At 39.8% G+C, this 26,961-nt stretch overlaps 1 protein-coding gene and 1 gene segment (V, D, J or C); both read left to right on the top strand.

Annotated features, from left to right (window-relative positions):
- The window catches only part of LOC311284461 (Ig kappa chain V-III region MOPC 63-like), a 945,935-nt gene that overhangs the window by 186,483 nt on the left and 732,491 nt on the right, over positions 1-26,961 (top strand).
- LOC311284238 (basement membrane-specific heparan sulfate proteoglycan core protein-like) lies at positions 115-25,371 on the top strand. Of its 2 annotated transcripts, XM_084399183.1 has the most exons (14): positions 115-646; positions 2,142-2,311; positions 6,828-6,922; positions 7,580-7,624; positions 8,519-8,740; positions 8,818-9,087; positions 10,014-10,277; positions 10,952-11,188; positions 13,250-13,294; positions 14,189-14,407; positions 14,485-14,754; positions 16,325-16,588; positions 17,267-17,503; positions 24,507-25,371. In XM_084399183.1, exons 3-14 carry the CDS (start codon positions 6,892-6,894, stop codon positions 24,659-24,661), a joined length of 2,259 nt encoding a protein of 752 aa, XP_084255309.1. In that variant the 5' UTR covers positions 115-646; positions 2,142-2,311; positions 6,828-6,891; the 3' UTR covers positions 24,662-25,371. The 2 variants fall into 2 exon arrangements, with proteins under 2 accessions (XP_084255309.1, XP_084255310.1); XM_084399184.1 differs by lacking the exons at positions 115-646; positions 2,142-2,311 and adding an exon at positions 4,612-4,709.

The following is a 26,961-nucleotide window of genomic DNA, read 5'->3' as shown; positions in this document are numbered from 1 at the left end:
GCACACACACGCAAGGTCTCTCGCTCCCTCTCCCTCTCTGCCGTGCGCGCGCAACACGGTTTGGAACACAGTCTCTGTCTCGCATGCGCGCTCTTGCTCTTGCTCGCTCGCTCTAGATTCCGGGAGATTTTAACAAATTTGCGGGCATCAGGGAGCCGTTATCAATATGCGGGAGACTCCCGGAACTTCCGGGAGACTTGGGATGTCTAGAAGATTGAAATCAGGATTTTGACCTTTTAGTCTCTGTGTTTGAACTAAAGCAATGATAATAATAATCGCAATCATAAATAATAAGTTGCTTTTTTATATATATACATTCACATTTCAAAAAATGCCTAGAAAACAAACCTCAAGAAACAAAAAGAAAGAAAAAGGCAGTGGTGTACAAGAATGTTTCATCACAAGTGACTATTATCTTAAATATTCAGAGAGAACCACAGAAATATCACTTCATATGGAATCTGACAAAAATGTAAATTCTTTCATCAAAAGAGTAAATTCTTTCATTGGCTCGATTGAAAGTCTAGAAAGTCAAAGGTTTGACCGTAATGGGAGCTGGTTTTATTTGTTGGGATTTAAGTCTTCGATGGACTGTATTGGATCTAATTGGAGACTATTGGACAAGTGGACTGATCTGCTGGGCCCGGTTTTTCAAAAGGTTTAATCCGGATAAAATTGATCCGGATTTAGTAATCCTTTTTTTTTGCGATCCGTGATCACGTAATCCACCTTACTTTTGAGCCAGTTTTTCAAAGCAACATCGGATTGGATCAATCTGATCCGGATAGGAACTTTTCAGGATCACCAAATCCTGTTTACTAGAGCCTTAAATGGAACCAACAGTGTAGCCTACTGGCTTAGCAAAGAACAGCAGTTGGCAAAATACCGGTGGCCACAAATAACCGTTGTTTATTTTAATTTTAAGAAACAGAAACACTGTAATAAACAGAAACATTTTACTTTCCTTATTTTGTTATAATGTTAAATTGTAGATTTTGTTGTTTTACCATATCTCATTAGATGTGACATGCTTCATATATGCTTCAAATATGAAGAAATGTATATATCATCAGTAAACATTGATTTTGTGATCATTCACTTAAAAAAAAAAACTCTCTGGTTTTATTTGGTTCGAAAAATCACAACTGAATCCACCCTTCTGGGCCCAGTTTTTCAAAAGTAATCCAGTGGGATTTTGGATCACGGATTGGATCAAATCTTGGAAATGGGTTTTTCAAAAGCAAAAGAGGGATTCTGAACTAAGATCAGATCATGTAATCCGATCTTAAATTTGATCTGGATCAAACCTGCCCTTTGGGTTTTTCAGAACTTTGAACTCGGATTAGGATCTATTTGATCCAAAAAAACAGGATTATCCTGATCCCATCAGAAGGGTGGATTCAGTTGTGATTTTTCGAACCAAATAAAACCAGAGAGTTTTTTTTTTAAGTGAATGATCACAAAATCAATGTTTACTGATGATATATACATTTCTTCATATTTGAAGCATATATGAAGCATGTCACATCTAATGAGATATGGTAAAACAACAAAATCTACAATTTAACATTATAACAAAATAAGGAAAGTAAAATGTTTCTGTTTATTACAGTGTTTCTGTTTCTTAAAATTAAAATAAACAACGGTTATTTGTGGCCACCGGTATTTTGCCAACTGCTGTTCTTTGCTAAGCCAGTAGGCTACACTGTTGGTTCCATTTAAGGCTCTAGTAAACAGAATTTGGTGATCCTGAAAAGTTCCTATCCAGATCAGATTGATCCAATCCGATGTTGCTTTGAAAAACTGGCTCAAAAGTAAGATGGATTACGTGATCACGGATCGCAAAAAAAAGGATTACTAAATCCGGATCAATTTTATCCGGATTAAACCTTTTGAAAAACCGGGCCCTGATGGGATCAGGATAATCCTGTTTTTTTGGATCAAATAGATCCTAATCCGAGTTCAAAATTCTGAAAAACCCAAAGGGCAGGTTTGATCCAGATCAAATTTAAGATCGGATTACATGATCTGATCTTAGTTCAGAATCCCTCTTTTGCTTTTGAAAAACCCATTTCCAAGATTTGATCCAATCCGTGATCCGAAATCCCACTGGATTACTTTTGAAAAACTGGGCCCTGGAGGAAACTGCGAGCTGCACTTCTGAGGAAAAAAGTTTTTCCGCGGAGGAAACAAGCTTATCGTTTGTGGGGAGTATCACTGTGGAGTGTTGCTGAGAATGCATCGTAGAGCTGCATGAGGAAGACGCCGCTATTTCTTCATCCACGCACTGCACAAACGGTGGAACATTAAGGTAAAATTTGTGACAACAAACTGACTTGGCAAACTTGCACGGCCATTTAAAAAAGTTGTGAGCACACTTTAAAAAAAGAGAGAATTGTTTGTTATGGTTTATCTTGTTCATGTATGCAATGTGTTACAATGTCTGTTAAGCTTGTGTTTATGTACTAGGCCTATATGATGTAGACAAGCAGTAGAAAGTGTTTACTGAAGCCTAAAAATAACTAACCTAACCTAAACTTAATAAAAAAAAAAAAAAACTGTTGTTCGATATATGTTGCAAAAACTGAGAAAATCCAAGTTTGAAAAAGCATCACATCTTAGTCGTTATGAAGTCTTTTTGGCTTTTAGTATTGCTACTGTTATCTATAAGCTATAGACCTTATTCATAGCAGCGCCATCAAAGCGAGGCTGTGAGGGACAGACATGCATCTCTTCAATGGGCTGTACTGTTATTTAATGTGTTTTTGGATTGTTCTGCTCATGAAACACTGGAAAAAATATATTTCCAAGAAATTTCAGTTGACAAAAAACTCCTGACAAAATAAGCTGTGGAAAATTGGGAAATTGACATGCAGCCAGGAATCATGTTTCCTGATATTTATATGAGCCTGATTTCAACACCGGGGAAATAAAAAAATTGGAAAAAAATAACCCAACGTTTTTTTACTGTGTAAGTAATCTAGGAGCTTTATATAGTTTTTTACAGCAGATGGCATTAGAAACACGGCAAGTCCATCCCTCACAGCCTCACTTTCATTCTGTCATGTATGTAATAGCGCTGCTCTGAATAAGGTCTATAGTGTGCTCCAAAACAATAGGCTCCTTGGAGATATAGCAGCTGCAGTGAGAGGAGGAATGAAAAAAGCGCAGACAAGTCGGACAGTACTCTCTTCTAGAATTGAAGTTCTGAGGGCCGGCCCGAGGCATAAGCGAACTAAGCGGCTGCTTGGGGCCCCCTCGCCACCAGGGGGCCCCCAAGCGAATTTTTTTTTTTTTTTTTTTTTTTTTTTTACATATTAATTAAATTAAACAAGTGACAAAAAAAATAATGAATGGATTAATAATTCAAGACAAGAAAATTCTGATTTCATGATCAATATATCTGCCTACAACTGCTGCTGTATCTGCCAGTGTTTGAGTCATATGCGCATAACCTCGCGTGCATAGAAAATTTGTGCGCAAAGTCACGGTAATGTTAAGCCATTTCACACAAATTTGATTTGATCAATGATTTATCCTTTAAATTTAATGATATTCAAAACAGAACAAGAATAAAAAAATAACTATAAACAAGCCAAAATGAACTAATTTAAAGCGAAAGTGAAAGCGGCGTTGGGCTCACCGATCTCTCTCATTAGAATCAAAATGTTTCAACATTCGCGATGGATTTGGATGGTAAACTATTCTTTATTATAGGCTTCTTTGTACTTCACCCACGTTCCAATATCGAGGGAAAAAATCATCCTCTTCACAAGCGCAAAAATGAGCTTGAAATCCAATATCGAGGGAAAAAATCATTCTCTTCGCATGCGCAAAAATGTGCTTGGAAACATCACAGTGGAGCGGTGCTTAGGCTACGCAGCGCTGAATGGTACGAAGTGTAGGCTACTACTGACTATTTAAAAAGAGCAGTGTAATTTTTATGTGTTAGTTTGACTATTTTATTATTATATTTTATTACGGCTATAACGAACAGGCTGCGATGTCAAGATTGCAGTGCTGAAATATGTTGTGTGCGTGTGTGTGTGTGTGTGTGTGAGGCGCGGGCACGATCGAACAGTGGAAACATAAACACATACTCCGTCATGTTCATATAAGACATCATTCAAACTGCAAAGGGTTGCAAAACGTTGGAGGATATTTTGCAAATAATTTTTTTTAATGTTTTTTGACAGTTTGTTTTCAGAAGTTTCAAAGAGTTAGTAAAAGAGTAAAGAAAAAGTTAAAACATTTTTATTTAAGTATCTATTTTTTATTAAGTAGGCTATTTATTTTGTATTAATACATAACCTCATTGTATTAATTTATAATGTAACATTATAGAGTGACATTGTGTCAATAATCGTCAAGCACAGGTGACTCCGCGTGGTGGGAGGGGGCCCCCAAATCAAATTCTGCTTAGGGCCCCCAAAAGGCTCGGGCCGGCACTGTCTGTTGCTTTTGTATGAAAATAAAAATAATGCGCAAGACAACAGAGGTGTAATGTTTTGTCTGACTATTGCAATAGTGAGGTTCCTTTAAGAGGCTAAAAGCCTGTGGAGGGCGTTCCTGTTTTAGGGTGAATATGTGTTTTTTTGCCAGAGTGTTTTCTGGGGCTGGCCGAGCTAGATGTAGGTTCTGCCTTGAGTTCAGTAAAGGTTCACAAAGTTACGAACGACTCCTCATGTTATTCAAGTATCTTACAAAAGGTAGGCTGCTTGTTGTTTAATTCCATTCGAAGGACTTGTTTATCAATCATTTTTGCTTTAATAATACATGTTTTTATATGTTTTTAGAAATATGAAAACAGTCACATATCCCATAGAGAGATAGAACTGTCAGACAGATTAGGAATATTCACACATAATTTATACACATAAAAACATGATATCAGAGTTTTAAAATCAAACATTTTAAAACAGGACAATAGCCTACATCAGAGTTGTTGTCAGCTGTGTCATCAGCCAGTCTTTTCCCATCATGCTTTTGATCAGTGCAGTCGTGGAGAAAAACTTCGAACTTCATCTGAAAACATCTGAACTTCAGCTTCTCATCAGATTTTCTGTCCAATCAAATGCTCTCTAGAATCTAAAACGTCCCGCCCCCTACATTATAAACAGATGCGGAAATCAGTCACTTGTTCTCACATTTACCATTTTCTTTATGGTGAAAGGCACATAGTGCACTATATAGGGGATTAGGGAACAATTCAGGCCGTGTAAATATTTTTTTACTTTCCATTGGGACGAATGAGGTCTGGTTTCACGTGACGTTAGTGTCACACGAACCGTCGCAGCTCTGGTCCAGAGACACGACAGCAGAGTGGATTATATACCACAAAACGTATCGGACCCATTTTAATTCTGAACAGAATGCTATATTTTAAAGGTTGTATCAGTGATTTCAGGCCCAAAAAATAATTATCACATTCATCTAATCTTTCCTAACGATCCGCTAGCTGCCCGCCCCATAAGCATGCCGTCAAAAAAACGCGTCTCTGGTGGCAGCCTAGGCTCTGAGATCTGCACACAAAAACAATTGGTTTCACCAACCACTCAAAACCAAAACAAATAGTGTTCCAACCAATCACAGACAGGGGGAGGGTGTTGTGAGGTTTTGAGCCAGCTTCTTCTTCAGCTCCGACTTCGCGTGCAGCCGTGCATAAGCACAAAACCTCACAACACCCACCCCCTGTCTGCATGTGATATAAACTAAATGCTATTGGCTATTTTTTTAAAAGGGGAGGAGCTGCTCAATCCTGTCTTCCTGTTTCAGTGGAAATTATGTCAACACATTGAAATAATGCAGCGCGTTTCAAAGCACTTCAGAGGGCCTTAACACCTCTGCTATTTGTGTTTCACAATGAAGAGAGAAAACCATGAAACATGGTTCCAAATAGCTGCGGCTGGTGGAGTTTCCTCTTATTGTCAATGAGTGGCTAATTCAACATCAAGAGGAAAACCAGTGAGCTGTTATGAAACTCTGGTGTGCAGTCATACAAACGGCACAGATCTGTCTCTACTAAATCCAAGTTATTAGTAAAAGTAATTGCCCAGTTATCTGAGTGTGTGCATTCATGTGGAGGCGGAAAGAGGAAATGAACACTGTTTACAAGAATTTCGATATGGACGATTATGTGGAGAGCAGAGAAGAAAGCAAGCAATCCAGATTGCCAAAGATCTGGCTGCTCTTAGTTAAGGTAGTTTCCATCTGACACAGAGGGACAGCAACAGTTGTGAGGTCTTGCAATCCATTCCAGAGCAAGACAGATCAAATAATATCAGTGAGCTTAACATGGAGCGAGATCAACTGCGGATGGAAAGGGCTCTAGGGCTCCAATGGTGAGTGCAGACAGACCCTCTCCATTTCAAGAATGTCTGTACTCTGTAAAGGGCCGTGCCCGTGGGATTTTGTCAGTGATCAGCTCAGTCTATGATCCTTTCAAGATCCAGTCAAGCTCATTTTACAGGAATCATGCAGGACAATGTATAGCTGGAATGATGAGATTCCTCCAGTTCTTGACCAACAATGATTGAATGGGTTACTGGTCTGGATCAGATTAATGCATTTACAGTTGACCAATATTTGAAGCCACATGGTTTTGGCGCAACTGCACAATTTTCAGATGCCAGTGTAAAGGGATATGGCTCGGTGTCCTAAATTAGACTACAGAATAGTCATAGCTCATGTCATCTTTCTTCTTGGCAAAGCCAGATTGCCACCCCTCAGAACAGAACTTCAGCTTAATTTGAAGGAATTGTGTTTTTGGACTGTTTTGAATTTGTAAACGCCTTAAATATAACTACCTATTGTTTTATTTTTGTTAGGTTATTGTTGAAGTCCACTTCCCCATATTTCTCTTTCTGACAGACGGACAGCGTGGCTCGGCTGATGGACATGAGGTCTCTGCTGACACTGTCAGGTAAAAACACAAGAGTTTATGCAGCGTCATCTTATTGTCTGATTCTGTGTAATGGGTTTGTGATTCTGTTGATATTTGCTACATTCATGTTGAATTTTAAATCAAACCAACCAGTTTGCAGTTTTCCTGCAACAGAAGAGGCAAATGATTTAATAAGCTTTGTTTGTCTGGCTAATTGACAATAAATGATGATAAATGTTGAATTTTTTTCCAAAAAATTTGGCAGATTTCACAGATATATTAATTATATTACTAATATGATCATTTTGTTACACAGATTTGCATTTCACTGCCAATTTTTTTTTTTTTTAGATTTATTTTCAAATAGTTGTTGTATTTATAGGCAATATTTTGAACAATTTATGATGCACAATATCAGCACAGCCAGGGCCGCATTAACAATAGGGTTGGTGGGGCCAAAGCCCCAGGACCCGAGCCAGGAGGGGGCCTGTGATTGGCTGTGGAGTAGACTGGCCATCGGGAGCACCTGAACCTTTCCCAGTGGGCCAAACGCCAATACCCCACTCTTGAGTCATGATTCACCCGAAACTGACTGGGTGCCGCCGTCTCATTTCAATGTCAATGAAGCTTCAAATTAAAATTAAAGATGTAGTTTGTTAGTGCAGAAATAATCTGATTTATCTTTTTATGTCACAGTGTTGTTGGCTCTGATAAGAGAATACAAGGGACAAAAACCAGCAGGTAAATACACACATTTTCATTGTGCACAAGATCAGAGGAGCTAAAAAAAAAAGAGATACTATCAAATCTATTATAAAGCACAGCATTAAGAAAAAACAATGCAGATCTGCAGAACTTTGGTGCAGGAAACCTCATGACTTCACCCAACCAGCATACTGATATTTCTAGTGTCAGTAAGTACCTCACTGAGGGTAATTTATAATGAACCTCCAACCTTGTCCAAAGTAATACCTGTCGTTCTTAAATTTCTTAAACAACCATGTATGAAGAACATCATGGCCTGATGGCCATATTCCAGGATGACAATGTCCAGATTCATCAGGCTCAGATTGTGAAAGAATAGTTGTGAGATGCTTGAAGAATCATTTTCTCACATGAATCGGCAGCTCTGAGTCCGGACCAAAAATGTATTTACATCTCGATTGAAAAAAAAGTTGTGGTGTTATTTCAATCAAGAGGTCATCAAGATCTTGTGTTGTCAATGCAAGAGTCCAGCACTCTGTAAAGTCTCCTCCAGCACATCCCAAACACTTTCAATGAATTTAAGCTCTGGATTCACGTGAGAAAATGATTCTTCAAGCTTTTCACAACCATTCTTTCACAATCTGAGCCTGATGAATCTGGACATTGTCATCCTGGAATATGAACATGATGTTCTTCATACATGGTTGTTTCAGAAATGAAAAGCTACACACTCCATCAGTTAGAGTTAGAAGAACTGTTGCCAAACATATAACATGCTAGAAACATAATAATCACTGCTTAAGCTTTTGCTTATTTAAATCCAAACAGTGACGTTTTTTGACGGGCAGTGTATTTTACTATAGTAAAGTAGTCAGACAACCTGGCGTTACAGAAGACGTGTCTCTTATGTGTCTGTATTCTTTCTCTCAGTGTCTCTCCTGCCGAGGTTCCCAGATGTGTTTGTTGGAGATGACGTCACTCTGATCTGTAAAGGAGTGGGTGAACAACAGATAAAATGGTTCATTAATGGAGATCCACACTCACATCAGGGTTCTTCAATGCTTCTTACAGCAGTGACATCAAAAGACAACGGGATATACGAATGTGAGCGGGGCGGATCGAAGAGCGACCCGTACACACTCACTGTCGAAGGTATGAACACCATCCTAAATAACTCTAAACGTTCCCTCATGATCATCTGTTCCTCATCATCTCTCTCTCTCTCTCAGAGCTGGAGCCTTACGCTCAGCTCTCTCCATCTATAGGTGGCGCTGTGATGTCCAAAGTTGATGGAAGATACCTGGAGCTGTATGTGGACGATGATGTGTATGGCTGGAAGTGTTTTGTGTTGCGGGGAGAGAGCAGCTTCAGGCTACACCCCGATGTTCAGAACAAGATGATGGCTGTTATATATGCAGAATTGAAAGAAGCAAAAAGAGCCACTTTCTGGTGCAAGAACGGTACACGACGAAGCAATGCTGTGACGCTGAAAATGACAGGTGACTCCTTCCTCATTTCCCTGTTGTATTTCAGATCCCCTGTGTAGTTAAAGGGAAATACAAATTCTGTCATTATTTACTCACTTTCATGTAGTTTCATGATTTGTAGATTATCTGCGTCCATGCAATTAAATTAAATTTAAAAACAACACTGGATCTCACTGACTTTTTCTGACCACAAGCTAGTTCCCATCAGTCTTACATGCTCTTGAACATGTTAAGCAAGTGATGTTAGAGTATATTGAATTTTCACAATAATTAAATATGAATGTAATAGTCAAGTAATAGACCATGTCCTCTGGTTTAGATTAAGGATTTCTGACTCCTTGAATCAGGTCCTCCTCCTTCCATAAAGAGCCATGGGACTAAACTGGAGAGCAAATGGAAACTGATTCTCAGATGTTGAGGAAAAGACACCTCACATCTGTCACCTCTATAGTTACAGGGCGAATCTCAACAATAGCTCAAACTGTGCTCAGACTTGCCAAAACATCAAAGTCTGTAAAAGTCAGATCTCAATATAAAGTCTAACACTTCTCCAAGATCAGGGTTTATTCGTCTATCCTCCTACTGTATGGCAACTATTGACTAACAAAGACAAAGTTGATCATTATAGATTAAATTCCCAAAATTCCAAGATTCATTTTTTTCCAGTGCTGACATTTCCTGTTGATTCCCTTTTTCTTAAACAGCCAATAGCCTGTAGTTTATGTCAGTAACACTATGATTTACTGCTTGGTTGCATGAGGGTCTCTTATTCTAGAGAGCATTTGATTGGACAGAAATTTGAATACACCTGTTAAGGCAACAGTATATGAATTCAAAGCCATCTTCAATATGATGGGATCTTTAAATGAAGCATCAGGTTCGTGCAGCAGTAGATGATGGATGTCTGACCTGTGTCTCTGTGTGTCTGTGTGTCTCAGAGCTCAAGGTGATGTTGGACCCTCCAGCCGCTCCTGCACTGTTGGGGGAGAGCGTGGCTCTCAGGTGTGCAGTCTGGGGTGGGAAAGTGGAAAAGGCTACATTCTATAAGGATAAGTCAATCGTAGCCATAAGAGAAGACACATACATCATCACCAACGCCAAACAAGCCGATGCCGGACAGTACAGATGTCACGCCACCTACATCAGTGCAGACGCTGCCCGGCAGGAAGGAGATTCTGATGCCCAGGAGTTAAAAGTTATAGGTAAACATTACAATAACTGCCTCACCTCTCGCCTTCATTTATACACAACCACTACTAGAACTAGAAAGTATTTTTTGGACATGGTACCATGGCATTCCTGAATACTGTATATGTAAGAGTGCCATGTGATAGTATATAATAATAATAATAATAATAAAAAGAAGGATTACATTAATAATAATAACAATAATACTAATATAAATAAATAACAATATTTTAAGCAATATTTATATATAATAATACTTTACACTAAGTAAGTTTTCAGTACAAATGAGATATGTAGGAATATATCAGTTATATGTAAATTATTATAAAACATTACAACTAGTAATAATAATTGTAATGATTAGAAAAAAAAAGCAAGCACACCGCTTCACCAGTAGCCTATAGTCTGATTCATGAACAAATGACTCTTATGAGTCAACTCTTTTAGTGAATCAGTCAGAACGACTCACACGTTATCGGTTCGAATTAGTCTAACGAATTACTCACTGGATCTGTCAGAGCGGTTTCATTTATACATTTGTCAGATGCTTTTATCCTTATCAGGATACGCATTCACTGGGAGTTTAACCCATGACCTTAGCTAACGTTAAGTCACTATCCTACGAGCTGAGTTACAGGAACAACCACTGAATCAATTCTTTTGTAAGTCATATCTGTGTGTGGTTCAGGTGGGCCTCCTGCTACTACAGTGGATTCAACGTCTCCTAACCGTCTGGAGTGTTTCTGCAGAAACTGTCCTGACGTCTGCACGTCCTATTACTGGTATCACACACTCCTTAATAACTTGCGCCGAAGACTGCCTGAAAATACACACATTATTACCGTGAAGGAAGGAGGACTGTACAGCTGCCGGAGGGTGTGTGGGAAAGGTTTCTCCCGTTTCAGCAACGTTTACAGCTACAAAGGTACCTAAACAAACACACACACACACACACATGCTACTTAGACTTAAGGGTCCATAAGCCAGTGTTATTTTAGTATAATTAATATTCTGTTATAGTTTTTATTCATATTTTGAATTAGTTTTGTTTCATATTTTCATTTCAATTTGAAAGTTTTAGTGATTTTGTTTTGTGTTTTTTTGTTTGTTTTTATTTACTTTTGTTTTTTTTAAAGTAATTTTAGTGCTTCAACTGAAACTTCCCAGCAAACATTTGGACGTTTAATGACCGTTGAAAACATAGACATAATAAATTTTATTATGTCTATGGTTGAAAAGACATCCGTCCGACACGTCCCGTCATGAAAAAATGAAAGTTGAACGGACGTCTTCGAAGTCATCTGACCATGAATTCCACGTCTCTTCTGCGCGTCCCTGGACGTCTAAATGTGTCGTCATCTCTGTGTTTAAATGTGTTGCTGCATAATTTAAGTGTATATATAAGCCTGCATATAAAATAATCACACACCTATTGTGTAACATCGTGAAATGCAAACAAGTCTTGAGGTTTACACATCTTGACAAAGGTTCTAAAAAGGTCCAAAATTGGTCCAGTCAGACCTGAACGTCAATAAAACGTTTTAATCACGTGTACATCACAAACAAGAACACATTATTTGTGGACATAAGCAAAAAAGAAGCATGTTCTGATTTAGCACAACATTTTATTGATCTTGAACAGCCAAAATGTCTCTTTATTTTTTTCAATGTTTAACATTTGTTAACCAAACTAAAATACCAATTACAAAATACTGCATTATTATATAAAGGGATAGTTCACCCAAAAATGAAAATTCTGTCATTTACTCACCCTCATGTTCCAAACCTGTATGAGTTTCTTTCTTCTGCTGAACACAAAAGAAGATATTTTGAAGAATGTTTGTAACCAAGCAAATAGAGCAACCAATGACTACCATTATTGGAGAAAAAATGATTATGGTAGTTAATGGGAAGCGACATCTGCTTGGTTACAAACATTCTTCCAAACATCTTTGTGTTTAGCATAACATAGAAAGGTATACAGGTTTGAAACATGAGGTTGAGCAAATGATGACATTTTCATTTTTGGGTGAACTATCCCTTAAACACATTGTTTGGCTCATTTTTTGTATCCACCACCCCCAGCTCTTCCTGGAGTGTGTTTCAGGTGTTCTGCCATTGCTGCATCAGTTTCAGAGTCTGTAGCATTTAGGCTCCACCTCTTCACAGCATCTAAGGGAAGAGAATATTGGTATTCAGAGGACATGTTTAGCAATTCTAAAATTACAAAATATTTTTAAAGCAGTTACTGAAAACATACATGTTCAAATCCAGCTAAACATTTCATTCTATTTCAGATAATTTAATTTCTGAAAGAAACTCTCAAAAGGCTACATTAATAAGTTACAGTAATAACTTTGACTGTATCATTAAACATACTTTATACTATGGTATACCGTTGTATAAGTTCAAAGTAACTTTTAGCCTACTAGCTCATTTTAGCCAAACTCAGTAAATTTCAATTGACAATGTGGGCATCATTTCTTTCGGTTCATTCATGTCAAACAAGTAAAACTCAAGCACGTTAATCTAATAATACAAAATGTACTTACCCAACAGTGGATTTTTAATAATATCGATACAACTCCCTCCTCGATTCCTCCTCTCCTCGTGGTTGTTCAATGTTCCGCAGTCTATGGGGAGAACGCGTTAACATCTCGCGAGATAATCTATCCTATCGCGGTATTTTGTAATATTGCGAGATCTTTTGTTACTACATCTTGGCAGCACAGTTTTGGCAATTACATCCAACTCAGACATAAATGGTGACCGGATATATTTCTGTTTTACATGTATATGCATACATTCCATAAAAAAATAACAACTAATACATCAGGTACAACAGGTTGAAATAATGACTAAAATGCAGTGGCTTTGACTGACTGGGTGCCGCCATCTCATTTCAATGTCAATGAAGCTGCAAATTAAAATTAAAGATGTAGTTTCTTAGTGCAGAAATAATCTGATTTATCTTTTTATGTCACAGTGTTGTTGGCTCTCACAAGAGAAGACAAGGGAGAAAAACCAGCAGGTAAATACACACATTTTCATTGTGCACAAGATCAGAGGAGCTAAAAAAAAAGAGATTCTATCAAATCTATTATAAAGCACAGCATTAAGAAAAAAACAATGCAGATCTGCAGAACTTTGGTGCAGGAAACCTCATCATTTCACCCAACCAGCATACTGATATTTCTAGTGTCAGTAAGTACCTCACTGAGGGTCATTTATAATGAACCTCCAACCTTGTCCAAAGTAATACCTGTCGTTCTTAAATTTCTTAAACAACCATGTATGAAGAACATCATGGCCTGATGGCCATATTCCAGGATGACAATGTCCAGATTCATCAGGCTCAGATTGTGAAAGAATAGTTGTGAGGAGCTTGAAGAATCATTTTCACACATGAATCGGCAGCTCTGAGTCCAGACCAAAAATGTATTTACATCTCGATTGAAAAAAAAGTTGTGGTGTTATTTCAATCAAGAGGTCATCAAGATCTTGTGTTGTCAATGCAAGAGTCCAGCACTCTGTAAAGTCTCCTCCAGCACATCCCAAACACTTTCAATTAATTTAAGCTCTGGATTCATGTGAGAAAATTATTCTTCAAGCTTTTCACAACCATTCTTTCACAATCTGAGCCTGATGAATCTGGACATTGTCATCCTGGAATATGAACATGATGTTCTTCATACATGGTTGTTTCAGAAATGAAAAGCTACACACTCCATCAGTTAGAGTTAGAAGAACTGTTGCCAAACATATAACATGCTAGAAACATAATAATCACTGCTTAAGCTTTTGCTTATTTAAATCCAAACAGTGACGTTTTTTGACGGGCAGTGTATTTTACTATAGTAAAGTAGTCAGACAACCTGGCGTTACAGAAGACATGTCTCTTATGTGTCTGTTTTCTTTCTCTCAGTGTCTCTCCTGCCGAGGTTCCCAGATGTGTTTGCTGGAGATGACGTCACTCTGATCTGTAAAGGAGGGGGTGAACCGATAAAATGGTTAATTAATGGTGTTTCACAATCACATCAGGGTTCTTCAATGCTTCTTACAGCAGTGACATCAAAAGACAACGGAAAGTACGAATGTGAGCGGGGCGGAATGAAGAGCGACCCGTACACACTCACTGTCGAAGGTATGAACACCATCCTAAAGAACTCTAAACGTTCCCTCATGATCATCTGTTCCTCATCATCTCTCTCTCTCTCTCAGAGCTGGAGCCTTACGCTCAGCTCTCTCCATCTATAGGTGGCGCTGTGATGTCCAAAGGTGGTGCAAGAAACCTGGTGCTGCATGTGGATGATGATGCGTATGGCTGGAAGTGTTTTGTGTTGCGGGGAGAGAGCAGCTTCAGGCTACACCCCGATGTTCAGAACAAGATGATGGCTGTTATATATGCAGAATTGAAAGAAGCAAAAAGAGCGACTTTCTGGTGCAAGAACGGTACACGACGAAGCAATGCTGTGACGCTGAAAATGACAGGTGACTCCTTCCTCATTTCCCTGTTGTATTTCAGATCCCCTGTGTAGTTAAAGGAGAACTCCGGTCAATTTTAACATTGAGCTCATTTTTTTGTACATTTGGAGTGCTGTCAATACAGAGAACAACGACAAAAATCGGTGTTGCCTACACCGAGTTATTCTATTTTTAAAATTTGCACCCTATTGACTTCAATGGGGCAAGTAGTAAGCCTGCTTTTTAGCCTCTTAACATCCTTTAAGTGTCATTACAAGTGCACAGAAAATGTGAGTGATTCCTTCCGAGTGAACACGAGTGGATCTGACTGCAGTAGATGTTAGAGATATTAATAAAAATGAAGTTAATTCAGCCAGCGCTCATACCTTTGTTTACATCCTGTTTTCGGTGGAAGGCCATAGTAATCGATTGTCGAGTTCACGCGCGTGATCATAGGTACTAAACCTATGCGCGTGAACTCGACAATCGAGTGCATTTTCTGTGCACTTGTAATGACACTTAAAGGATGTTAAGAGGCTAAAAAGCAGGCTTACTACTTGCCCCATTGAAGTCAATAGGGTGCAAATTTTAAAAATAGAATAACTCGGTGTAGGCAACACCGATTTTTGTCGTTGTTCTCTGTATTGACAGCACTCCAAATGTACAAAAAAATGAGCTCAATGTTAAAATTGACCGGAGTTCTCCTTTAAAGGGAAATACAAAAATACTAATTCTGTCATTATTTACTCACTTTCATGTAGTTTCATGATTTGTAGATTATCTGCGTCCATGTAATTAAATTCAATTTAAAAACAACACTGGATCTCCTAGAATTTTTTTTTCTGACCACAAGCTAGTTCCTATCAGTCTTACGTGCTCTTGAACATGTTAAGCAAGTGATGTTAGAGTATGTTGAATTTTCACAATAATTAAATCTGAATGTAATAGTCAAGTAATAGACCATGTCCTCTGGTTTAGATTAAGGATTTCTGACTCCTTGAATCAGGTCCTCCTCCTTCCATAAAGAGCCATGGGACTAAACTGGAGAGCAAATGGAAACTGATTCTCAGATGTTGAGGAAAAGACACCTCACATCTGTCACCTCTATAGTTACAGGGCGAATCTCAACAATAGCTCAAACTGTGCTCAGACTTGCCAAAACATCAAAGTCTGTAAAAGTCAGATCTCAATATAAAGTCTAACACTTCTCCAAGATCAGGGTTTATTCGTCTATCCTCCTACTGTATGGCAACTATTGACTAACAAAGACAAAGTTGATCATTATAGATTAAATTCCCAAAATTCCAAGATTCATTTTTTCCAGTGCTGACATTTCCTATTGAATCCCCTTTTTCTTAAACAGCCAATAGCCTGTAGTTTATGTCAGTAACACTATGATTTACTGCTTGGTTGCATGAGGGTCTCTTATTCTAGAGAGCATTTGATTGGACAGAAATTTGAATACACCTGTTAAGGCAACAGTATATGAATTCAAAGCCATCTTCAATATGATGGGATCTTTAAATGAAGCATCAGGTTCGTGCAGCAGTAGATGATGGATGTCTGACCTGTGCCTCTGTGTGTCTGTGTGTCTCAGAGCTCAAGGTGATGTTGGACCCTCCAGCCGCTCCTGCACTGTTGGGGGAGAGCGTGGCTCTCAGGTGTGCAGTCTGGGGTGGGAAAGTGGAAAAGGCTACATTCTATAAGGATAAGTCAATCGTAGCCATAACAGAAGACACATACATCATCACCAACGCCACACAAGCCGATGCCGGACAGTACAGATGTCACGCCACCTACATCAGTGCAGACGCTGCCCGGCAGGAAGGAGATTCTGATCCCCAGGAGTTAAAAGTTATAGGTAAACATTACAATAACTGCCTCACCTCTCGCCTTCATTTATACACAACCACTACTAGATAGTACTAGAACTATAAAGTATTTTTTGGACATGGTACCATGGCATTCCTGAATACTGTATATGTAAGAGTGCCATGTGATAGTATATAATAATTATAATAAAAAGAAGGATTACATTAATAATAATAACAATAATACTAATATAAATAAATAACAATATTTTAAGCAATATTTATATATAATAATACTTTACACTAAGTAAGTTTTCAGTACAAATGAGATATGTATGAATATATCAGTTATATATAAATTATTATAAAACATTACAACTAGTAATAATAATTGTAATGATTAGAAAAAAAAAGCAAGCACACCGCTTCACCAGTAGCCTATAGTCTGATTCATGAACAAATTAATCTTATGAGTCAACTCTTTTAGTGAATCAGTCAGAACGACTCGCACGTTATCAGTTCGAATTAGTCTAACAAATTACTCACTGAATCTGTCAGAGCGGTTTCATTTATACATTTGTCAGATGCTTTTATCCTTATCAGGATACGCATTCACTGGGAGTTTAACCCATGACCTTAGCTAACGTTAAGTCACTATCCTACGAGCTGAGTTACAGGAACAACCACTGAATCAATTCTTTTGTAAGTCATATCTGTGTGTGGTTCAGGTGGGCCTCCTGCTACTACAGTGGATTCAACGTCTCATAACAGTCTGGAGTGTTTCTGCAGAGACTGTCCTGCCGTCTGCACGTCCTATTACTGGTATCACACACTCCCTAATCACCCACGCCGAAGACTGCCTGAAAATACAGACATTATTACCGTGGAGGAAGGAGGACTGTACAGCTGCCGGAGGGTGTGTGGGAAAGGTTTCTCCCGTTTCAGCAACGTTTACAGCTACACAGGTACCTAAACACACACACACACACACACACACACACATATGCTACTTAGACTTAATGTCCATAAGCCAGTGTTATTTTAGTATAATTAATATTCTGTTATAGTTTTTATTAATATTTTGAATTAGTTTTGTTTCATATTTTCATTTCAATTTTAAAGTTTTAGTCATTTTGTTTTGTGTTTTTTTGTTTGTTTTTATTTACTTAAAAAAAAAAGAAGTAATTTTAGTGCTTCAACTGAAACTTCCCAGCAAACATTTGGACGTTTAATGACCGTTGAAAAGACATCCGTCCGACACGTCCCGTCATGGTTGAAAAAATGAAAGTTGAACGGACGTCTTCGACGTCATCTGACCGTGAATTCCACGTCTCTTCTACGCGTCCCTGGACGTCTAAATGCGTCGTCATCTCTGTGTTTAAATGTGTTGCTGCATAATTTAAGTGTATAAGCCTGCATATAAAATAATCACACACCTATTGTAGCTAAACCCCAGCCAGACAATGGTGAAGCTTACTGATATTTCAAAAAGCCTTTATTTTCTTACACCTTTTTCTTCCTGAAACACCGTAAGAGCTACAGGACAGATAAATAACATAAAATTAGCTCTTACGAACCCAAACATTAGCCGAAGGCCACATTACACAATATAATATATATATATAACAATATATAACAACATTACAAATAGCCATTTATAAAAACCCTTTTATGACGTTACCTCAGTCAGTATTAACAATGCTGAAAAGCTTATGTTAACATAACTTCACATAACATAAGCGATACACATTTAAACACTTCTTCAAGTCAAATAAATTAACCTACATATTAATGCACATAAACATTAAACAAACCAAACACAATACCTTGTTCCCGTTCCAGCTAGGTGCTTAATTATCCCCTCCTTTTCTTTAGAACTTTTCGATTTCAGAGTGATTTAGAGCGACATGAGATTTTTCCCCTTTTTCTTCCGTGTGTGCGTCTCACTAACAAGTCCCACCTTTCTAGATGCGAAATTAACGTTCCACTATGGAGGCGGAAATAAAGGACTCATTACATTAACAGAGGAGACTAATAAAATAAAACTCAGGAGTAATTACCTTATTTACTCTCTTCTGAGAGTTAGTTACACTCCCACCAATCATGAGTGAATAATGGAACGGTACACAGACTGCATTAGGCACGAATGATTTTAACTGAAAATTGCCTTCCCTGAGCCCGTATAAGAACAAAGACAACTTAAGCCAAAGTTGGAAACTTAACTATAACTATGTAATATTATGCGCTATGGAGGGAAGGAGCAGATTTAGTTAGTTTCCAGCAGCAGAACAAGCTTCTGGACTGGGCGCTCAACTTCGGACACCTTGTGAAGACGCTCCCCTTTCTTGCCAAGCTTACTGTCACCAAGCTGGATTTTAACTCTCCGTACAAGTCCATCTTTGTCAGTAGTGGTTTCTGAAACTCTACCCAATCTCCACTCGTTCCTGTGCACATCCTCTCCTTTCATGATTACAATATCTCCTACTTGTAAATTTCTTCTTGGAGCATGCCAGCGCTGTCTGAGAGCAATGTTGGCAAGGTATTCCTTTCGCCATCGACTCCAAAACTGTTCTGCTAGATATTGAACATGTCTCCACCTTTTCTTGCCATACACATCTTCTCTGACGAATTCACCAGGGGGAGGCAAGGCCTGGACAGATTTCATCGTCAGAAGATGATTAGGGGTGAGTGGTTCGAGGCTATGAGGGTCACTGAGATTGTCAACAGTCAGAGGACGACTGTTGACTATAGCCATAGCCTCATAGAAAAAGGTCCGAAGCGAAGCATCATTTAGTCTACCAGAGGAAAGGGCAAGAGTGGACCTTAGAACGCTTCTCACTGTCCTTATTTGTCTTTCCCACACTCCTCCGGCATGGCTAGAATGGGGTGCGTTCATGCTAAAGTCACACTGCTTTTCTGCAAGAAATACAGCCAGACGGTCTGCATCGACTTCCTTTAGAGCTTCTCTGAACTCATTTTTTGCTCCTACGAAGTTGCTTCCTTGATCAGACTTGATCTGACGAAACATCGAAGGCCATTTATGAAGGCATCTGTCGACATGTCTTCAAGAATCTCAATATGAACAGCACGGGAACTAAGGCAAGTAAAAAGAAGACCGTACCTCTTGTTCTCTTTTCTTCCTTGCTTTGTAAGGAATGGCCCGAAGCAGTCCATGCCGCAGAAAGTGAAGGGAGGTGATCGCTCCAACCGTTCAGGGGGTTTTAGGTTTAGTTGCCGTCTACAGGTGACACATTGACGAATGTAGGATGCAACTGCCCGGTTGATTCCTGTAATCCAGTAGCCGCTGCGCCTTATTTCATTAATGGTAAGACCTTTACCTTGATGTTTCATCTTCTCATGGTGATAGGCAATAATCATCCTCGTGATGTGATGATCTTTGGGAATGATTGCAGGGTGCTTGATGAAGTTGGGAAGAGAGGAGTTGCACAGCCTCCCTCCCACCCTGAGGACACCGTCGTCGTGGAGAAAAGCGTCAAGAGCATGTAACGGATTGTGATGTGGTAGAGGGATCCCTTTTCTCAGCAGTTTCAACTCTTCTTGATACACATTTTTCTGCAGATCTTTGATTAAGCAATGTTCTGCCTCTTCTCGTTCTGTTACAGTGGTGAGACTGTTTGATCTGTTCTTGCTTATGCGCCTGAGAATGCGTGCAACCGCTCGCGTAGCTAGCAACCATGATGAGAACTTAGACAAGCGATCAACAAGGCTCACGCATTCAGTGGTTTTGGTACTGAGCGCTAGAACACTCCTGACCTCTGGATCTCCGACGGTTAACTCTGGTATTTCATCTGTAGCCAGCTTTATTTCCTTGTTCCATAGGAACTTGGGCCCAGTGAGCCAGGTGGATGACAAAAATTCACTGGCAGTTAAGCCCCGAGAAGCATGGTCAGCAGGATTCTCATTTGTTGGGACATATCGCCACTGTTGTGGGGCTGAGCTGAGCTGAATCTTCTGAACCCGGTTAACAACAAACGTGTGAAATCGTCGTGCTTCGTTTCTTATATAACCTAAGACCACTTTAGAGTCGGTCCAGAAGAACTCCTCGAGAGGCTGGTACCTCTAGTAGAATCTTTGACAGCGTGGAAGCTACTGTCGAATGTTTCTCGTTGGGTCCTGTAGACCGTAGAAAAAGGGTATCAGATACAATTCAAGAAACGCCCACCTCGGTTTATGGGGATCCTGCCCACACTGGTGGGCCCCGAGCAGGTTCTGGTTATGGAACAGGAAGTAAACACTCTGTTAGAGAAAGGGGCCATAGAACATGTACCTCCCTCCAGCAGGGAAACCGGGTTTTACAGCCGGTACTTCATAGTTCCAAAGAAGGACGGGGGATTGCGTCCCATTTTAGATCTTCGAGTACTGAACGAGTCAGTCATGCAGCTCAAGTTCAAAATGTTAACATTGAGACAGATCGTGCCACAGATCAGGTCCGAGGACTGGTTTGTCACGATAGATCTCAAGGACGCATATTTCCACATTTCCATCCGTCCATGTCACTGGAAGTTCCTGAGGTTTGCTTTCAGGGGGCAAAGCATACCAATATCGAGTTCTTCCATTCGGCCTAGCTTTATCACCCCGCACTTTCACGAAATGCGTGGATGCAGCTCTGGCGCCTCTGCGCCTCCAGGGCATTCGCATAATGAACTACATCGACGATTGGTTGATTTTAGCTCAGTCGCATCAGTTGGCGGTTCGACATCGAGATGTCGTTCTCGCCCATATGAAAGAGTTGGGGTTATGGTTGAACGCCAAGAAGAGTGTGCTTTCTCCACTACAGAGGACCACTTTCTTAGGCGTGGTTTGGGATTCTGTGTCGATGCAGGCGCGCCTGTCACCGCCACGTATAGAATCCATCCTTGCAGCTGTGAAAAGTGTAAAGCTAGGCCAGCTACTCACTGTCAAACAGTTCCAGAGACTGTTGGGTCTCATGGCAGCAGCTTCCAACGTGATACCTTTTGGACTACTGCACATGAGGCCCCTGCAGTGGTGGCTCAGGACCAGGGGGTTTTCCCCGAGGGGCAACCCATTTCGCACGATCAGGGTCACGCGGCGATGCCTACGTGCCTTGGTTATGTGGAAGAAACCTTGGTTCCTGTCCCAGGGCCCAGTGTTGGGAGCTCCTTGTCGTCGCAAACTGCTAACGACGGATGCTTCCCTCACGGGTTGGGGAGCGATCCTAGAGGGTCGCTCATCTCAAGGTCTGTGGGAAGACCATCATCGTTCCTGGCATATCAATCGCCTAGAGATGTTAGCTGTCTTCCGGGCTCTGAGGAGCTTTATCACAGATCTCAGGGGACACCATGTGTTAGTGCATACGGACAACACGTCGGTAGTCGCCTATATCAACCACCAAGGGGGTTTGCGCTCGCGCCCATTATCCAATCTGGCACGCCATATCCTCTTGTGGTCCCAGGGGAAGTTGCTGTCACTCAGGGCAGCCTACATCCCCGGGGTTCAGAATATAGGAGCAGACACTCTGTCGAGACAGGGGCCGAGGCCCAGGGAATGGAGGCTCCACCCAGAGGTGGTGGAGCTGATATGGAGGGAGTTTGGCCAAGCACAAGTTGCCCTGTGGCGTAAAAGTGATCAATTGTTTGTGTGTTTTGGTTCCCCCAACAAGGGAGGCCCAGTGTCTAAGCAAAGAATGAGCAAGTTGGTGGTTGAGGCTATCTCACTTGCTTATGAGGCGGCTGGGCAGCCTTCTCCTTTGGCTGTCCGGTCGCACTCTACTAGGAGTATGGCGGCCTCTAAGGCCCTTATATCAGGAGTGTCCTTACAGGACGTCTATGATGCGGCAGGCTGGTCCTCACCGCACACCTTCGTCAGGTTCTACTCTTTGGATCTAGACTCTGCTCCAGGGTCTCATGTTTTGTCTTCCTAGTGCTGCTCTCCAGATTTCACACAGGACAGACATTTGTAGCTATGGAGGCGTTGGTATAGACGTTCCCCATAGCGTCATTCTCGACGCAACGCGAGTTCCCTTGAAAGGGAACGCCTCGGTTATGACTGTAACCTCGGTTCCCTGAAGAGGGAACGAGCGTTGCGTCGCCCTGCCATATCTCCTTCATGCCTGTCAGCACAACTTCAGACTATACGAAGCTTTCGTTTTCTGTTTCAGGCCGGCTTTTATAGCTTCCTGGTACGTGACGTCACCCGCCTCTGATGTTCCGTCACACCATTGGACTGATTTTACATGTGCTTCAAGACGTCATCACGCAAAGCGTTCCCCATAGCGTCATTCTCGACGCAACGCTCGTTCCCTCTTCAGGGAACCGAGGTTACAGTCGTAACCGAGGCGTTTTTCAGCTGGGGTGATTGCCCTTTGATCAATGAGTGAGGTGAATGCTGCCTTCCATTCAATGAATTGTATGGGATCGCCATTAAAGACAAATGGCTCAGGAACAGGAAGCCTATTTAAGGCTATGTTGTCTTGAAGGATCTGAACGAGAGAGGGAATGTCTGTATAACGGGGCGATGCAACTTGAGAGAGGGGCACTGTAGATCCATGCACATTCTTTGCTTCCATGTTCCTTTCCTTTTTAACATAGTTAGCATCCTTGTGTTCTGTCTCCTTTTCGTAGATCTTCAACTTGGCTTGAGCTGCCCGTATCTCTTTCTCTGCCTGCAGTCGCTCCAACTCATGCCTTTGTGCCTCTAGAGCCTTGCGTTGTTGTTCCTCTAACTCGCTTATGGATTCTTTTTGCCTTTCTTCCTCTAGCAGCATCTGATAATTTGCTTCTTTCACTGCTAGTTCAGCTGCAGCATCTGCGCGTTTTGCTGTCATGACTGAAGTTATGGAGTAGTGGTCAGACTGGCTGTGACTTATCAAAGAAGCTGCGGATCCATACACAGACTTTGCATAGTCATGGCGGAGCAGTTCATGAAGGCGGTGTCTTTCCTGCTGCTCATTAAACCCGCTTTCATCATCTATAGCTCTGCTGTTGGCAATGTTGATGATTTCTGTGGTCACCGATTCACATGTATCAACTCTTCTTCTTATGTCGGTGAAGGGTGTGGTGAGATTTCGAATTTCATACTAAATGTTCATTACGTCTTCTTTGTCTTTCTTAAGCTCTTCAATGAGAGGCCAGAGCTGACTCTCTGACATATAAGTCTTTAGCTGATCTCTTGCCTTCCGTGTGTGGAGCTTCCACTGCTCGTACATGGCATACAGCCTTTTCTCCTTTTTCTTGGCCTCTTCATATTGATGAGCGCGCATCTTCTCGGTAGGATGGCGTATGCGTTCAGAGCGTCTTGGACCTTCAAGAGCATTATCATCCTTGTTAAGCTTGCCTTGGAGATCAGTTAGACTTCGTTGTTTAGCTTCATTTGTTTCCTTCAGACACGCTCTCTCTGAGGAGTCTACCATTATGTGGGCTTCACCTTGTAAATCTTCATGCTGATAACCACCCATCTGCTCCTCCACCTCTATCTCATTACCTGACTCTGACTTTATCACCTAAAAATTTTAAACTCTAATGGCAGAAGAAGACCCCTTAGCAGATATAATAAAGCCCTCCTTATGAACTGTATAAACATAAAATATCAGAACATCAGTTTAAAGTGGCTAGCACATATGCATTTACATATAGACACTCAAATAACTGTAATAACTGTCAGTGTAAATACCACAAAAACAAAGTTATCAAAGTTCTTAAATCCAAAATGCAAGAAATGAAAATGTGAAATCCTCAAAAACACAGTTAACTAAGTGGATAAATGCAAAGTCAAAAAAAAAAAAAAAAATTTGTGTCCTTCTCAAAGTATCGGCTACACCCAGTTTCAGGGCAAAAAAACACATGCACGCAGAACTGTATGAACACTTTCATTGTCCGTGCATTTTAATGTTGACATTACTCATAATGAACTACAGTCACTTCCAATTCTTACTTCACCACTTCTCATTATTTTTAGCATTAAAAAATGCATTCTCCTCCTTTCTCACAGCACAACCAGAGTCTGTAAATGTGCTGGCCATCATTATGGCTGTGATTCTGATGGTTCTCGGGGTGTTGATCGGGGTGCTGATCGCGCTGATCGTGCTGAAGTGCAGAAAACGTGGAGTATTCAGTTTTCAGGCGATGGACAGGGTGAGACTTTGATCAAATCCAGTTCACCAGTTTACCACATGCTGGACAAGGACAAGGCTGAGGTGGGTTACGAGGCAGGAGGCGGTGTACCACACAATGGGACCTGGAGAATAATGATGGGTCGGTCATGAACGGTCATTTTGAACGAATCTTTGATGTGACTTAGGAACAGAGAGTTGTCTCAGAGAGTTATGTGTTCATTTTGTGTTGACCGTGCATGCGCTGTACAGGAAACAGAAATTATTAGTTCACTTCTCAAGTCTTTGGGTTCGGGTTAGGTTTGTTTGTTCACATAATGTCATGTGATGAACAAACGACTCGAACCTGAAGACTCAGAAGATGAAAAAAATAAATTCTGTATCCGGTACTACAGACTGCAAAGCTCAGTTTATGGGGATGTCATGTGATGAACGAATGACTCAGATTGGGAGGTGAGGTAAACTAACAGACTGCATGGCCTGAAGACAGAGATAAGCAATGAATTCATCGTTTCTGTTTCTCATAATTTGTCCTTGGCCTTGCATTGCAATTTTTTTCTTATTCTAAATGTGATTAACATTTGATGTGTTTGGGGAATTTGGCTATTAACATGTAACATTTTAATTATATTCTGCTGAAATTAACTAAATGACTTGAAAAAAGATTTGTTCATTTTGAAGCGACCACTACGATCACATAATCCGATGGTTCACAGAATTTGGTGTAACACTGTAAAACAGGAGAAGAAACAAACAAGCAAATAAAAAGGATGAAAGAACTTGGAAGAAAAAGCACCACATTATGATTTACCAATGATCAATTCTCATTTTGACTTCCAATATCAATTCTCAAATTCTCAAATTTTAGTTTTGTCGAAGTCTTTTCCACCAATGTTCCCTAAATACTGTCTAATCCCAATCCAACCCTACCAGTAACCAAAGGGGAAACTGATCTTCTCTCTTTACTACTAGTTATAGCATAAACATGAATGAACATCAGAAGGTATGTTGAAAGATACAGGACAACTTGCCGAAATGCGTCATGTAATCATTTCCAAGCATGAAAAGATCTCAATAAAACAGCTTGTAATATGTCAAGTAACGTTATATTTAGCCGGGAAAAGCCATTCAGTGTCCGTAGCTCGACAAATAAACAATATAAAGGAGCATTTTGCTAAATATATGCAATGTATTTCATATTCATTTTTACTCAACCTCTTCTTCAATATTTGCACTGTTTATTCATGTTTAATAACTTGTTCAGACTATTAAAAAGCAATGCATTTTCTGCTTGTTTAATTGAATATATATATATATATATCCAAATTTATCATCAAAATTATAACTGTATGCAGCAATAAACTTTTATTGCAATGCAACTGTAGTTCAGTGATTCTCCACTAAAAGGCAAACTGGTGCCCAGCATCAAGAGGTCACTGCAGGATTGAGTTGGTTTACTGGTTATGCAACACTGGTTGCTCATTTTCCCCGTTTATTCTTGTTCCTTGTATGCTATATTTTTATAATTCTAAGTGTTCAAATAAAAAAAATGTATAAATGAAACCGTGGTTTTCATTACTTACTGACGTCTGCATCTTTAGTTTGACCTCCATTTATGGATTGCAGAAACTGATCCCTTCATAACATTATCACAATAATAATACACCAGATATTATAAATGTGAATCCAAAATGCAGATCAAGAACTCCCAGAATAGATGAACTCCCAGGCCTACATACTACGGTAAATATAAAATGAATATAAATGAACTCACAAAAAAATATTATTTTAAGTATCTAATAACTATTTAATATAAAGGAATAATGTATGTAGAAATGTATATGTAGAAATACATTTACATTACAAATAACGATATAGCAGTTTAGTTTGCTGTAGATCAGGATTCTGACCTTAAGTCTCTGTTTAAACTGCAGCAATGATAATAATAATCACAATAATAAAGTTTAATCGTACAAGTTGCTTTATCACAAGTTTTTTTTATACATTCACATTTCACAACATAGAACAAGTACGTAGGAAACAAACCCCAAGAAACAAAAAGAAAGGAAAAGACACAAACCGCAGTGATGTGTTACAAGAATGTCCTTCTACAGAGAGATTTCATCATACGTGACTATATTATCTTAATAATTCAGAGAGAGAACCACAGAAATATCACTTCATTTCTATGGGATCTGCTTCTTGGTTTATATTAAAGGAATAATTCATAATTCACCCAAAAATGTAAATTGTGTCATCATTTACTCACCCTCGTGTCGTTCCAAACCTGAATGCGGAGCACAAAAGACGCTCATTTGAATACATGCAATTATA

This window comes from Rutilus rutilus, assembly GCF_951802725.1.
Source record: "Rutilus rutilus genome assembly, chromosome: 24".
Taxonomy (NCBI): Eukaryota; Metazoa; Chordata; class Actinopteri; order Cypriniformes; family Leuciscidae; genus Rutilus; species Rutilus rutilus.
The sequence above is the reverse complement of the archived record's forward strand: the minus strand, read 5'-3'. Positions and strand labels throughout refer to the sequence as shown.

What these genes read in the sequence shown, in the direction of transcription:
- LOC311284238 (XM_084399183.1), top strand. Translation starts at nt 6,892, where the DNA reads ATGGACATGAGGTCTCTGCTGACACTGTCAG. An exon ending in CAACGTTTACAGCTACAAAG is followed by an intron (nt 11,189 to 13,249) that starts GTACCTAAACAA and finishes TTTATGTCACAG; the next exon opens with TGTTGTTGGCTCTCACAAGA. An exon ending in CAAGGGAGAAAAACCAGCAG is followed by an intron (nt 13,295 to 14,188) that starts GTAAATACACAC and finishes TCTTTCTCTCAG; the next exon opens with TGTCTCTCCTGCCGAGGTTC.